Source organism: Antrostomus carolinensis, unplaced genomic scaffold (genome assembly GCF_000700745.2).
Source record: "Antrostomus carolinensis isolate BGI_N321 unplaced genomic scaffold, ASM70074v2 scaffold8344, whole genome shotgun sequence".
Lineage (NCBI taxonomy): Eukaryota > Metazoa > Chordata > Aves > Caprimulgiformes > Caprimulgidae > Antrostomus > Antrostomus carolinensis.
In genome coordinates, this window is record NW_010312766.1 from 29,587 (window position 1) to 45,708 (window position 16,122).

General features: G+C 35.1%; 1 protein-coding gene across 1 annotated transcript in view; it reads left to right on the plus strand.

Annotated features, from left to right (window-relative positions):
* Positions 1-15,966, plus strand: part of LOC104524283 (triadin) — a gene marked incomplete at both ends in the record, with an annotated part of 44,145 nt that extends 28,179 nt beyond the window's left edge. The window contains 3 exons of the mRNA XM_010167100.1: positions 3,742-3,813; positions 15,002-15,064; positions 15,904-15,966. Of these exons, the coding sequence (XP_010165402.1) occupies positions 3,742-3,813; positions 15,002-15,064; positions 15,904-15,966 (198 nt within the window). The remainder of the gene's footprint in view (positions 1-3,741; positions 3,814-15,001; positions 15,065-15,903) is intronic.
* Between the last annotated feature and the right edge of the window lie 156 nt (positions 15,967-16,122).

The following is a 16,122-nucleotide window of genomic DNA, read 5'->3' on the forward strand; positions in this document are numbered from 1 at the left end:
AGATGGCACATCTGGGCAGAATGAGATTTATCTGAAGATATTTTGCTGCACTACATGAGAGACACTGTAACCAAGTGTTGGTGCTGTTGGATTGTAGGATTCCAGTAGTTCAGATAACCAGTATAAGCATAAGAGGATGTGCACAGTTGTAGTAACAGTGTTTCCACATATTGCTTTCTGTGATGGCATTCTTTATTCCATATCCAATTGGAATATTGAGCAGTCTACAATGCCTTTAGCTGTTTTAGAATAATAATAATTTTAGATAAATTTTAGAAGTTTTTTTTTAATTCCTTGATGTTTTGATTTAGAAAGACAAATTTAGAGACTTTATCTATGTCAATTAAGGTCACTGTAGAGAAATTGAACTGGTCAGCTCAGAGAAGAAAGACAATCCACATGATTTGTTATCATCATAAGAAATCAATTTATCTTCAATGCTCAGACATGACATTTTTGGCACATGTAGAAAGACACTGCCTAGATTGAGAAAAGTAAGGTAATTAAAGTTTGTCTTGTATTCCTTATAATGTAATATAAAATCTAAAATATTCATAAATGAAGTCAGAATTAATTTCTTCATGACATCTGCAGTGATTTAATAAACACCAATGACAGAAGTTTCACAGGGCTTGAGGACTCTAGCTTATTTTCAATGAAGTATTCATGTTACCATAGAGTGTCTTAATGTTTCTACTCATCTTTGCAGCATATTTCTTTCCTTTCAGGCAGTGGAGGAAGCTATTCATGTCTTAACATGACACTTTTTTTCCTGGTACACACATTCCTATGAGCTTAAGGTCAAAACATTTCACTATTTCAGTTTCCATTGGCTGTAATTTGTTGTCAGATAGCTGTTTACAACATCATATATGAAGGAGGCATCTATAGCACAACTCCATGTGTGCATGGATCAGGCATAGAATTATATGCACATATTCGTGTTTGCAATTATGCCTTTAGGAGCAATCAAGTTCTAATTTAAAAAGTCAAGTCAAATGAAACTTTTTGGCTTGTCTCATAGTAGAAAAATAAAGTCTATATTTGAAATGAGAAGCAAATACATTTGCAGATACTAAATTTTAGTGCTTTTCTCTGACTGCATTTTTAAACCAGTGAGGTAACTGTATGTTCAAAAATAATAGTGGTAATCTGGATAATGATTTCTCATGATTAATGGGCTAATCTGATTGTCCACTGGGATCATTAAAAATATCCTGCCTTCCTCTCATTTACATCAGGGGCATGTGTCCAACAGGCCACTGCTGGAGTCAAGATAGTAGACACCATTATTCCTAGTGGTCTGATCTGCTGAGGCCCATTCTTCATTTCTATTTACGAGTTCTCTGTACTACAGAAAACCACTTGTGCTTTATAACTTACAGAGAAAAGAAAAAGGAAAAGAAATTTGACTTAGGATATCCACTTTAACATATTTCATCAAAAGAATAGATAAAATATTTATTCAGCTACTGTCCTTTGCATTCTCATCAAAGTGAATAGACAGACATTTAATAACACATGGAAACATTAAAGAAGCTTTTTATCAGAGTGGATGGGAACCTGTTCAGAACAAACATTCTGGCCTAAGGGAAAGTTTTTGATCCGTGAAGCTTAAGCTTCTGGTGCTTAAAACACTCTCATATTGGATCATGTGGTCAATTTGCATGAAATAAATGATTTCCTTAAAACTTGTAAAGCTCTAAAATAGAACTTGACAAGTCATTAGTAATGAGTGGTATCGCACTGGTATTACACTAACTAACACTGGTGCAGCCATTAGAAAACTGCTACTACAACAAAGAACAGGAAGATAACGGGGCCTATACTTTGACCTAGAAGTGTTAGATCATTGCCCCACACAGCAGATACCACACCTCAGTCCAAACTGTTGACTATCCTTCTTCATTACTAATCTACTCAACATTCTGAACCACTGCCCTTTATAATCTCTCACACAAAGCAGCTGGTCCAAATCGTGAAATTTATCACTTTTTCCATCAAGGGATAGGTGATGTAGTTTATTTAAAAACAAAGACAATTTAGAAAAAAGAACTAAGCTTTAGTCTAGGACTTTAACGAAAATTAGCAGAAAGAATAAAATTATTAACCCATTCTTCAATAATTTTTATATTACTTCTGTTTTCATTCTGAACTGGGAATTTAATTAATGAAGTTTCTGTATGTTGACAGACATTGTGGATATCACTTCTCTATTTTCGTTGGAAACAAATGATATTCAGCATCTCATTAGCACAGTTTGCAATTTCAAGATAATATTTTTTTTTAAGAAATAAAGCATTTGGAAAATCATGGCTAGACATCTGGATTCCTGAAGTTTGCCTACCATTCATTTTAAGGCTACAGTCATTCTGTGATGAAATTGGTAAATATCAAGTCGTGATAGGAAATGCGTGCAAAACCTAAGATTTTTACCATTTGCTTCATAGAGCCTTCAGTGCATCAGTTTTGTCAATGTGTTGACATTTTGTCAGTGGCTCAGGCATGTGAGTCAAGTTTGAGTGGCTCTGTGTGTGATATTTTATACAAATTACCGGATGAACTAAATTACATGCTTGCAAATTATTTGCCTGCAAACATATATATGCTGATGAGATGCAATAACACTAAGACCATGGTACTCAACTCTCACTGCTGTCTTCAAGATGATGTTTTTCTCATGCATTCTCCATGAGTATACATACCTTTGTAAAATGAGAGGGGTAAATATGATACTGCAGTTTCCCAGGCTCATTAAAGTCTTAATTTCTCTTCTGAGTCTATTACCAGGCATGAGGCATGGCTTTGAGTGTCTGATGTGGAGCTGGAGCTGAGATTTAACAGCCTGACTGCATGCAGACTCGGGTGCAATGAGTGTAGGCTGCTGCATACGACTGTATCAGTATTATATTTAACTAATTAATTTTATTTCACAGGACACAACATATTGTGCTTCCCAAATGACAATGACCTGATAGCTACTGAGCATAAATGTCAGAGAAATAAATTAAAAGGAAATAAAGAGAATGCAAACAGGTGTTATAAACCAGAAAAGAAGCATAAGTAATATGAGTGCAATAGATCTGTTTGTGAATCTTTGGGGAAGTGAAGTGAAAAATATTTTGGATAAAGCATGGTATCTTCGCATAGGCTAAGAGAGGACAGAAAGTCCCAGTTCAAAACTGTGAGAGATTACATTTATACATTCTGAGACAGCAGAGGTCCTTCAGTCAGCAGGTGGAATCAGAAACTCATCAGTGTTTACAGTGGCATTGACTAATTGAGAGCAATCTCTAAGGATGAGAAACATAACAATTTTTACTAGTGTTTCAAGAAGTTCATAATAAGTGAACTTAAGGAAACATCTGAAGATCATTTGTTTGACAGAAGAAAATAAGCTTTTACTGTAGAAGAGGCATCATGAATATGTAACCTTATTATCACAGTATTATTCTTCAGAGTTTTTTAGTTTAATGAAGAAAAATAGAACTGTAGGCATTTCAGCACATGCTTGAGTCACTTGGACTTCATTGATTCCAAACCTGTTTCCTAAAAATAAATTACTTTATTTGTTGAGAAATACATTTCCTTCCTATGGTGTCTGGAAGATAAAAGCTTTTACAAATAGTGTAATATTTCAAACATGAACAAATCTGAAGGGAGCTCAGCCTCCCAGTGAATTTGTTCAGCCTATTAGTGAATACAATTTGTATGCTTCTTAACCTATATATTCATGTGCAGGCCATAAGGAAATGGTACCACCTCGTCTTCTTCTAGAACATAGTCCCAGAAAGAAACCAGCAGCTATTGAAGGCAAGTTTGATTTTTTTCCTCCTTTACTTGCTTCTACTCATTAACTTGACTCTCTGTTCTAATGGATTTTGTTTATAAACATAACATATAATGCAAAACTAATCAAATTATTAGGCCTGGGACATGAATTGTACAATCATATTTGCATGACAAGACCTAAATATTCCTTACAGTAACCCCACAGATGGCTTAGAGGATTTCCTGACTTAAATAGATTACAGGATCGAGGCCCAACCTGCAAAATGCTTTTGATGGTGTTCCACCATAAGTTGCTATCTAGTTGTAAACATAATCAACATTATCCTCTTAATATACTTTGGATTACTCTTTCAGCTATTGTTATTCAGTAATGTTCCTGTGTATTATCTGCAATGATGAACATAATATTGATGGCTCTGCATTTATGAACCCTATTCCTTTTGTTAAAGCCACAGAAAGAAAAACACAAAGTCAGATCTTACCTTCAGAAGATTAAAACATAACCTCTGCAATTGAATTTTTTTGTTTACAGTCTAACCATATCAATGAAATGGTTGAAATGGGCATTTTAATTTTAAAATGGACTATGTCCAATGACTTAAAACTACTACTGGAATGTACATTTTTGGTCTCTACACCATAAAATTTAATAGTACAAAATATGTTACTCTTTTCATGTAATTATATAGCAGTTTTTATATAATATTCAGAGTCATAATAATGACTTTGGAGACATTCAGTTACACCACGGCACTTGCTATTCTCTCTCATAGATGTCTTAGTTCTATGTTATCCAGAAAGCAATTTCAGTCTAAGAGAAAAACAGATGGGATAGCAGCAGAATAAGTAACAAGAGCTTGCATGTGAAAATGGAAAATGAGAGCTAGATCTTGGCAGAACCTATGACTAAAACAAAGAGTTAAATTAATTGGATATTTCTCTAATGTGATTATTGTGAATCAGAATCTTTGATAAGAATAGTTATGCGACTTATTATCTCTAACCCCAAAATCTCTTTTACTTCAAATTAATATTTCTTTATAAACACACTGTATAAAGGAGTATCAATATGTGGTTATTGTGACACAATATAGTATATAAATAGATTTGCAGTCCTACTTATTATAGAGAAATGTCTGAACCCTGTTTATCAGCAAAAAGAAGTCCCTGCAATGTTAACCATTGTTATCCACCAATTAAAGGTAATGGAAAAAAGACATAATAGAAAAACACTGCTGCATTTGCTGAGTGATAAACTTACTCTTTAAATATAACTGTTATACAACATGAACTAGCATCAAATTAACATTAAGTCCTTGATTTTCAAAATCATGACGATCATGCAATTACTGCAATTGCACATGGAAATTACTATTTATGACCAGTTACATATTTGTGTGTTTCATTAGCTCATTTATGCATGCAATTGAGGCAATTGTGAATGTAAATTAGACACTCATTTGGCAAACAAATTGAAGGACAGATTATCTGCTCAGAATCATACAACTAAATTCCCTTTAAGGCTCAAGGCCAATCACTAGGATACAACACTGTTCGTGCAAGAGTTTTGGAGGAAATTAAGAAGGAAGAATTGCTTGTAAAATGCTGTTGTGAAAAGCTGTTATATTGTGCTATTGTGTGGTTTCCATATATGAGAAAATATGTCACACTGACTTTAGTAACCCTAAACCCTGAGGCTTTATTTCAGCCCTGGGGAAAATAGTTAAGTAAATTATGGGAATATTTGGCACAATGTCAGGAGGGAAAAAGAGGAGTAGGCAGAGAAATTTAAATCTATTAAATAGTTGAAGAGACATCTCTTTCTGACTTCTTAGTGCTTACATACATTTATGACTGGTATATCACTAAATATCACTGATCAGTTGAAGGGACAGGTTGAGACAAAAGATTCTTCTTATCATAAATATAGCTGAAGACAGTATAATAATTTCTTAGATTAGGAGACTATTACAAGCACTTGTGAATTGAGAAATATACTTTACATAATATGGAAGGACTGGCCCAGCCTTTGACAGAAGGAACCAGCTCTGAAAAAAGGTAAAACCATAGGAAGTAAAAGAAGAGTTGTCACACAGAAAATTCATTAAACCAATCTATTTAGACCCTAGGCTTTCCAACTTAGTGATGTTCAAACACTAGATACAAAACCATGCAACTGGTAAAGGCGTAGATGATTTTACTCTTTTTCTAGATTGAGATTGTTTCACTATTGCTCTGTTTTGCCACTGTTTTCTTAGGTAATCTTAGACCATTCTTGATTTCCAATAAGGAGAAAATAGTGGCAGTATTTGTATGTGTCAGATGCCTCTAACATTTTTAGATTATTTGATACTTTCAAACAGAAAGCTTTTCCTGGACTGTATCCAATGCCTAGTAGAAACTATGCTCTGCTGAATTCATAAGGTCTTTGAAAAGCAGCATATTGTTATTATGTGTTAAATCTCAACCTTTCTTTACTTGTCATTGCCGTTTTCTCTTCCTTCACCTCCACAGTACACCTTTTGGAAAAGGGGAGATTATGTAAGACAATCCCAATTTGTACACTAGAATTTAGTAGAAGGCAATAAATTGCACTGAAGTGTGGATATGTGAATTGAACTTTTCAGATACCTACTGGTCAGGAAGCAAAATGCTTTGCACTCATCTGGTCAGAAGGGAAAAGAACAGAACATTACTTTCCTATTTCATGGTGGTTTGGCTCTTTTCAAAAAACACTGCTGTCTTGAGATCTTACACTCAAAGTTCAATGAAGAGTTTGAAGTTTCAGGTCACCAACAGAAGAAGATAAGAAAACAAAACAAAAGATCCTGCAACTATAAACAAGAGAAAGGGGGAAAGGGAATTTGAGAAGAGAAAAACATTGATGCATAACTTCTACTTGTGTTCCAAGCATGGAAACCTTGTTTGGCAAACCATGAAGTAAAATAACTCTTTTTAAATTCTTTATCTTATCTTTTTCTGGAGCTTTGACGAGGACTTGGATGCAGCACTCTCAGCTTGGCTGATACTTTGATGATGCCGTCTAGGGAGGACACTGGTGCTGGCTGTAATTTGAACAGATCTGTTCTCCATAGCTCTCTGAACTTTGACTTTAATATGCTTCTTCCTTGACTGTTCCTTTCACGTTTTTAACTTTAGCTTTCTTGTATTTTGTTACCCACTGACATCCTAAAATTGCTCTGCAGTGTACATTGAATGTCTGTGAATCTCTCTTGATTTTTTTGCCCAGCTCACGTAACTTTTAGCTTCCTCCATTTCCCCATTTACCTGAGAAGGACTCTGCTTTCTAATAGTCCTCCCATGTTTTGTTCCCTGACATGGCAGAATAATCTCTCAGGAACAGGCTACAGTTAGACAAGAAATGTTGAAACTAAGCTCAGAGGCTTAGTTAATTATTAGAAGGGCTTCATATTAATTGTTCCAGAATAGCCTGTCTTTGCTTTCTCACAAGATCACAGCACCTTTGTGAGAAGCCTGTATCAAAATCCTTTTCTCAGTGGAGGCCACCTTAACGCCTGTTACATATGATCTCAGACAGTATGCTTTGTAACACTTTGAAGAGCATTGTATCACAAAAAAACCTGACCAGCATTGTATCTGAGTATGATTTTACAGGCTATATCATTCTAGAAATCTGTGCTTGCTTCTTTGAGTAGTAAAGCATTTATCACAGAAGAGTCATCAACATAACCGTACTGATCTGTGAACAGATTGTGATGCGCTCTGAAATACAGCTCTCTTTTGACTGAAGTTTACAGTTCTTCGCCATCTTACTGGCATTTGTGATATTAAATTAGATTTAAAAAAGAAAAATTAAAAATTTCTGTAATATCTTTGGAGGATCTCTGAGGAAAAACAAAAGTTTTCTCTAGATCACTGTTTGAATCCTCTAATTACAGATTTTGCAGGATGCAGTAAGGTGAGTTTCTGTGAAATATGTCTCACTTCCTCCAAAAAATTTACATTGAAATAGAAATCTGCATCTATCTTTGTTGCTCTATAGAATGTACACTGTCTAAATGTCTTAAGAAGAATTTCTAGTCTATACCTCAGTTCATAAATATAACATTAGAGAATATAACCAAGAGTATCTAAATTACTGAAGTCAATATAAATTTTGACAAAGCTCCCTTGATGTATAGAAGTGTATAAATCTTGTACAAATCAGTCTGCCTCTGTACCGCCTGTCGATGGTCTTCTTCGCTTCTGCACAGACTGTTCTATGAAAAACTTTTTTTTCTTTTGTACTATAAAATCAATTACCTTTAAAGAAAAAAAATCCTTCTAGTGAAAGACTGTGATTCAAGATACAATAGTAACCTTTCAAAAATGCAAAATTTTGAAATTTTCTCCCTATTTAGAACATTTCTAATAATACTGACATGATTTGTGGATGAAAATCTATTTTCTGATAAATTTTAATCCAAAGAAATATAAAAATAAATAAGAAAAATGTTTCCATCAGAAATATTATAATCCAATTGGCTAGATTTTAATCTAGTACTTGCTTCTTCTAGACAGTTTAGGTAGCTTTAACAAGGTACTGCACACGCAACATAAAACCAAGGTTTTTTGAGAAATATAGGTCCTATATCTCCATGAGTCTGTACTGAAGACAGTAAAACTTTTGAAATAATATGCATAAGGATTCCAAGTGACTTATATAATGATTTATATTAGTCATTTAAGCAGTAAACTCTAATGATTTAGCTATGATAAAAAAAGCCTAAATCTTCACTGTTTCAGAAAGACCTTGACATTTTACTTGATGACATGAGGTTCTTCTGTAAGACTTTTATTCTAGCATAAGACAGAAAAAGGTAGACAGGCATTGGGAAAAAAGTTTACTAGAATGTACAAAAATTATGTACAAAGATATGTATATTTTGATTAAATATATTACTATGTTTTCTTGATATTGCTATTGTTAATAATAATTATTTTCAATATTAGATTATGCATTTAAAATAAATATTCACTAAAATCTACCCAATAAAACAAAAACTAATCACTCTGAACATTATTTTAATTTTTAAAACTGTTTTTTAACTGTTACAAACAAGCAATAATCTTTTGCATATGTTGTACCTGCAAATGGAAAACACTTACTTGAATTAAGATTCTCTGGGTATTCAAGGGCAGAAATTCCAAGTTCTTTGGAAAGAAAAGGGGAATCCTTGCAGAAGAGGTCCTTCATAGCCTGGTTATATCCTATTTTCCTAAACCTCAGACATTCTTAGTCAAAAGCATGCCTCATAAAAAGCATCATCAAAACCCTTCTAGCACTGGTAACACAACTGATGCTGCTGTTGATTCACATTGCCTAGTAGGAACGTCAGTCACAAGAAGGGAGAAGGCTAGTGCTGCTGCCTTAGGTTTAGCTCTTGCTAGGGAAGGTTTTACCAGTGTTTCCCTTGGAAATTTTAATTCTTCATCATAATCATATTTGCATCATATTTGTCACTGACCATTGTCCAACAGAGTTTCTATTGCTAGTCTTGTCATGGAAGTTGGCACGCCCTCTTTTTTTCCATTGGCATGCATATGCTGGCTTCATTACTCTGGTATTTGTACTTCTTTGCTCCCCACTGTGTTGTTTACTGTGGGCAACATATGGCCCCATGCTTTTAATGAACAGTTTTGGTGCTTAATTCAACAGAGCCGTGAAAAAGACTATAATCACTCCAGGAAGAAATGAGGAACACTTATGTAGGTCACATGAAAGCACGAGGAATTTCAAGCTTGATATTGCTACTACATACTTTCTGCAGACCTCAAAAATATCTCCATAAGCAATCTACAAAGCTGCCAAATAGTGCTTCAGATTGGGATTTGAAAATAGTGATGCAGTTTCAAAAAGCAAAATCAGGCTGGAGAGATTGCTTAGGACTTCAGGGTGTACTGTATCTTCAATGACCTATGTGCCCCATTGGTCTTTCACTTGGTCAATATGAGAATAAACTGTATTGCATTACACTGCTGAAATAAAATGGTGCAGTTTAAACAGAGATTTGCGAAATACGTACTTAATTTTGGCCTAAGCACTCGCCTCTAAGTTAGAGAGAGTAGCTTAGGGTGTGTGTGCATGCGTGTGTGCACATATGTGTTTGTGTGTGAAAAGAAGAAATTCTAAGAACTTTAATACTATTTTGACTTTAAAGTTAGATTAAATTTTAAAAATTTCAGTTCCCATGGCATCCTAAACAAAGCAGAAATATTTCCATGCGTGTTTTTTAGTTCCTCCAAAATGTTTGTAACCCTAAGGGGGCCTTGTTGTGTGAATATATGTGAAGTTGTCTGTCATCAAAAGTGTAACTGACCAGTCATTTCACTGTCAGTCTCCAACCTAAGCCAAGGATGAAAGAAATGTCTTAAAAAGCTGAAAAGTAATGAGTCATTTTCATATTTAAAAGGATATCCAGGTCCCACTGAAATCAACAGCAAAACTTTCAGTGCGTTCAGCAGTGAAAGAATTTCAGTCACCAGTTAAAACAAAGGAAGAACAATCATAATATCTTCAAAATTAATAAGGAAATACAATTTAAAAAATACAGCTTAGTATAGGTCTTATAGGTCTAGTATAGGTCTTATAAAATTATGTCAATGACAGTTTAAGGTGTACAGAGGTACTTGCAGAAAAATGGAATGAAGTTTTACCTGGAATGAAGTTATTGCATTTCGTCTGAATTAGAGTTTCTCAGAAAAAGCTAAATTAATGTTTGGTTTGCTCTATTTTGCTTGTAAGTCAGTATACACAAATCTCTGCTGTTCCTTATTTCTGCCAGGACCAGAATCAGTAGGCAAGAAAAGCTCTTGTATTTCACAAAGCCAGGCAATATCTAAAGTCTCTCACAAGGTCTTCTCTCCTGAGATTTCCTGACAACAGGGTTGTAGTTAAATGCAGATAAGTCTCGTATAAGTATTTGAACTTTAGAAGGTTTATCTGAACCAAAACATCTCCAAACTTCTGATATTCAGTCCCACTAGTTAGTGTTTGTTATATACATGCCTTTCCACAAGGTACTGGTGACTGTATTTTGCTGCCCTCCTTACCTCAGTTTCTCAGAGGGGATGGGATGAGCTGAAAACTCCTTCCAGAATCAGTGTCACGGTACGAACATGGAGCATCTGGAACAATAAGGAGAAGAAACTCTTAGAGCACCTTCCTCTTCCAGTTCCCGGGCAGCATTCCCATGACACTATGCCCAGTAACTCACATGCATCCCTAAATTTAGCTTCCACTCAATGCTGGCACAGTAACACACTGGTCTTACCAGACCTGTTTTCAAGTGCTGCATTGTTAGCATGTTTCTGTTATCTATCCTCCCCCTGTTGTCCAAGAATTAGTCGACGTCCTATGAGAATAACACAAGGACATTGTCAAAGCTGGTAAAGGCAATTCAGACCAAAACACCTCTTGCTTGGTCTCTGTTGAATCTTAATTGGATTTCCACCAGTGTCCTCAGTCCCTCAACACTTATGGAGAAATGACTCAGATGTTTCTTTCCTTTAGGGCTGTTGTCTTTGCTCCAGTCACTTCTCAAGAAAACTATACCATGCTGCTTCTTTTTTTTCCCCAGAATACAATTTTTACTTGAATTTCCCATTCAGTAGCATATCACTGCTTTAACACACACTTCTCATGCTCACTGGTTTTCTCCTTGTACTACATAAAGCTCTGTTTCCACACAGAGTCTACAGAAAAGCTTGACTAAATGTAACATCCATTGCTTGTCTTGCTGACTGATTCTGTCATCTTGCACTCTTCTATCTGCATACTTCCTTCTTTCATCCTTGTAAAGGCATAGCAGGCTTTTAAAGGTGAGGTCTTTTTGTATGCATATCTCTTACACTCCATTGGTAAAGATGAGTTGAGGACTAGTGTTCCTGGTGAAAAAATAACACTAACTACAGTATCAAAAGACAGTAACAATAGCAATAGATTTTTCAGTAGTCAATTGCACTTGAATTCCATATTGTATTCAACCCTGAAACATGAAAAACACCTTGTTTTTCCTTGTGTAACCCTCTGTTTATGCGTATTATGATCTGGTTTTATGCAACTGATCCACAGACATTTGTAGCCCTGTTAATGTTCTTAGTTAAAAAAATAAGTACTTTCAATTAACCGATGGGGTTCATACTTTACAGTGCAAAAGACCTGTCCAACTTCTTATTTAATTATTTGGTCTGCCTCTTAACTGTATACGTATCTGGAGAAAACCCACTGCATTTACTGCTTCAGAAATGACAAATTTTGCTGGTCTTAAATATGCATTTAATATGGAACAATCTAAATGTGAGCTACTCAAATTGTGAGGAAATAAATTTATTCAAGAAATTGGATTGCTTTCTTAAATCACAAATAGCCCTTTCCATAATACCCATTTACCAAGTCCATCCTTCTCATTTACCTAAACTTAGTCAGTAGTAGATGTAAGGGACATCAATGGGGCTAAATGCAGCTGAGATGTGAATGGAAGCCCTGTGCCTGTTTTTCTCAGGCTTGACCAAGAGTGCATATCTTGCATTGGGCAGTGCTAATAGGAAATAGGGGCCATAGTCCTTTAATACTTCTATGTAATCATCCTGTGAAAAATTCATAATGAATACAGATGTGTCTAGGCTCCCTGGACACTCTGATATTGCAACTTGAGAGCTTGATGGAAGAAAATTATGTCAGTGGAATTAATTGGTAGAATGACTTAGCAATAAAAGCTCTGCAGCCAGGGATGTAGTCTCCTGTGCTTTAGGCTATTTCCAGTAAAAATTCTTGATACCTCATGTACATCCTCCATACAAAGCTCCAGTTCTCAAAGTTCCGTATCTCAGCTCATGGTTGTCAAGACACATATAGCTCTGAATCTTGCTATGAAACTTGGAACAGAGTTCATGTGGGTTAGTTGAGCCCCAGAACCATGCAACATGCTACACATTCAGAGGCAGAAATGCATCTCTGATAAAAGAGATACTTGAAGGTTGCAAGGACCTTGGGCTTACAAATAATTCCTGTGCATCGTCTAGCACAAGAAGTATAAGGAAACAAAAGAATTAATCTAACTGGAAGAGTGCAGCTTTTAACAGCTCCACCAGAACTGAGGCACTCAGAAAAAAATGGAGACCACAGAAGTACCGGCAGCACTTCATTCTCTAGTTACTAGGAGTAAAGGCTAGCGGAAGGAAGACAGAAGGAAGCTTTTTTCTGAAAGTAACTGGTAGACTTGATATGTTTAACAGTTTTGGTTAAATCAGGCAGAGTGAACAAACAATTAAACCACATTTTAGAAATTACAAGAGTTGTACATTGCATGTGGAAGTGAACCACTGAAATGTCATAGGTGGCACAGGTAAGTAGAGCTGTGGAATAGCTTGTGTGTAATCTGAGGCTGAAGAGTCTTCCATTTTGAGAAGGCAGCCACGGTCCTTAGCATGAGTCTCTGGAACAGCATGTCAAAGAGAGAAAGAGAGACTCCCGAGAACCCTGGAGATAGACACTAACAAGAATATTAAAATATACAAACAAATAAAACTCTGAACAAGGTTATGGAGGATGAACACTACCCTGGTGCTCTATACATGCTTAAGAAATCTGAATATCAAAGCATGCTCGCGACACAAAGGAATTTGTAGCTTGAAGTCCAGTACACACAAGGTTTCAGCAGGGAGAATTAAACACACAAAACACTGGGAGAAACATTCTGTAAAACACATGCAAGAAAATCCTTGCAAGGATTTTCTGCTTCATTTTGTCAAGACAATTACAAGGGAAACACACTGAACAAATCTATTTAAAACAAGAAATAACTGGAACACATCAATATTATGTGTCACGTTGAGCGCTACTGTCAAAAAATCAGCAGAAGTGTGGTTTGGGCAGACCTTGAATACTGGTAAATACGTTGCCTCCATGATAGGCAAAACAACTGTATGTATGAAACTTCCATGGACAGACTGTGGAATTCATGTACTGTATGAAAATAACAATTTTTCTAGCAAATATACACTTATTTTATTTTTGGCTTAGGAAGCATGCTGTGCAGTATTTCAATTAATCTTTTTCATTCCCTGTTTGTATATATTTTTTCATGCAGAAGAAAAGTCTATTGTGGTAGCTAGAGAAGTGAAAAGTAAGTTTTTTCATTTTTTCTTTATCTTCATGTTAATTTATGCAAGGGATAGTAGCATGTTTGCTTCTTGGATCTGCTGGCTTCAGAAAATAGTCCTATACCTTAAATATTTTTCAGGTAAAGAAAAGATTTTCACTTAAAGGCTTATGGTCCTGGGTTTGTGACATTTTGCATGGTAATAAAACCGTTTCTTATCCACATTCATAACAGTAAAACATCACAAAAAGAAAACTATAGTTCCACTAACTACATCAACACTAAATGTCATGCAGCACAAACTGAAGGTAACACATTTGGCTTTTGTGGATGAGCATTTAAAAAAGCATTTAGATTAGCTATTCTCGTACTCTTGTATTCTTCCCCATCAAAATTAGGAATAATTTCCCAAAGGAAAAATAAGAATTATAGCTTCCTCATTTCCTATGCTGAACTCTCAATTTTCTAATTAATAACATTAATGGAACAAGTAATTAAATTGTTGTAACTTTTTGTACAAAAAGGAAAAAAAATCCTTATTTTACTGCTAGCTAATTGACAAAATAGAGGCAGATGATTTTAAAAGAACAAGTCATATTCATAAAGCAAGATGATGCTTTAACTGCAATTCTCCATGAAAAAATAGAAGTCCTGTAATGACAGTTTCAAAGGTACAATTCATAAAAAGTGCTATAAAGATATTTATATATACAAGCTTTTCATGGCATTCTGCACATATTGCCAAGTACCACTTGTAAATTTTGCTGCCATTCAGACAGATTTCATAAAAGAAGCAGAACAGGTGCACAGCTACTGAATCACCACAATAAACTCTTAGTTGCACCAGGTTAATGGGCATAATTTCTTGAATTAGTACTTAAGTAATTATCTAGTGTACATACTGGTTCCAGCTCCACATCCACTCTCTGAGTATTAGGCTGTATTTCTGACCTACTGATGGTAAACTTCTAAATAAGTGACTAGCTTATGAAACCTAGAACTTATTACAGTTAGTCAAGGATTCCCATACCAAAAATATATATAGATGTATACATAGTCAGATGAACTTCTATTTCCTTTTTTAGAGAGAAAAGAGGAAAAGAAAAAGACAGATGTAAAGAGAGCTACAACTGAAACTAAGAAGAAAGGTATGGTTTGGGAAGGTTTCTTATTCAGCTTTTACTCCCACTCCTGGCTCAAATCCCATTGCTTTTTGTTAGGTTAATCCTACACTTCTGGCTCTGTATTGTCTTTCTCTTAGTTGCTTAGTCGCTATTTGCATGTTATCGCTTCTTCAATATCTGATGCCTGGTGTGTTCAGTGTCCAATATTTTCTAGACTCTTTTCCTGATAAATAAAAAATCCTGTTTGGTGGCCATCTATGGGCTTGTTAAATAATCTCTATACATAGCAGGACATAGTGATGCTGCCATACACAAAACCCATGTGAGATATCACTTGATTAATGGCATGCCACTTTCTGAATGCAGGGGGCTTTTTAATTTCTTATTTATTTTTTTTTTTAATAGAATCATAACCAAAACTTGTCTTGACCAAACTGCAAAGCCTTGATAGAGATTAAATAACATTTTGGGTCATTCACTTCCAGGAAGCATTTAAAATCCACTAAGGTCTTATTTTCATGGGAAAATATTTATGTCATTCATTATTTATTAATTATCTCATTGCTATTGGAGCTTAAGCTAAAAGGTACCACATTCATGCACTGATGATTTTTGCCTAGCCTTTGATGAATTATTAAGGGTCCAAATCATACATAGTTGATGCATGCTGATTAGTTTTCATTTTCAGCTGATTGCTCTGTGGCTATTTGGGTGCAAGTGCTATAAGGGAATAATCTGAACTAAACTCCCAAGTAAGTCACATTTTTTTCAGCATGTGCCCACCAGGACTTGGCTGACTGCATATTTGAGTGTATGATTCAGAGTTCTAGCATATCAAATTACTTTCTTTAATTAAATCTTAGAAAAAGAAGGAAAAAAAGAGAAAGCTCATGAGAAAACAGCTGTCCCTGAAATTAAAAAAGCAGGTAAGGAAATTAAGTCTGTCTTTCTCTACAGCAGATATCTGACTATTTAATGTAAGCACTTTCAGGTGTCAAGCATTTGAGACAAGGGTATATGCAATTCATTATGACTTAAGAATCCAAGCTGGGGAGATATATATATATATATTAGTGTATTAT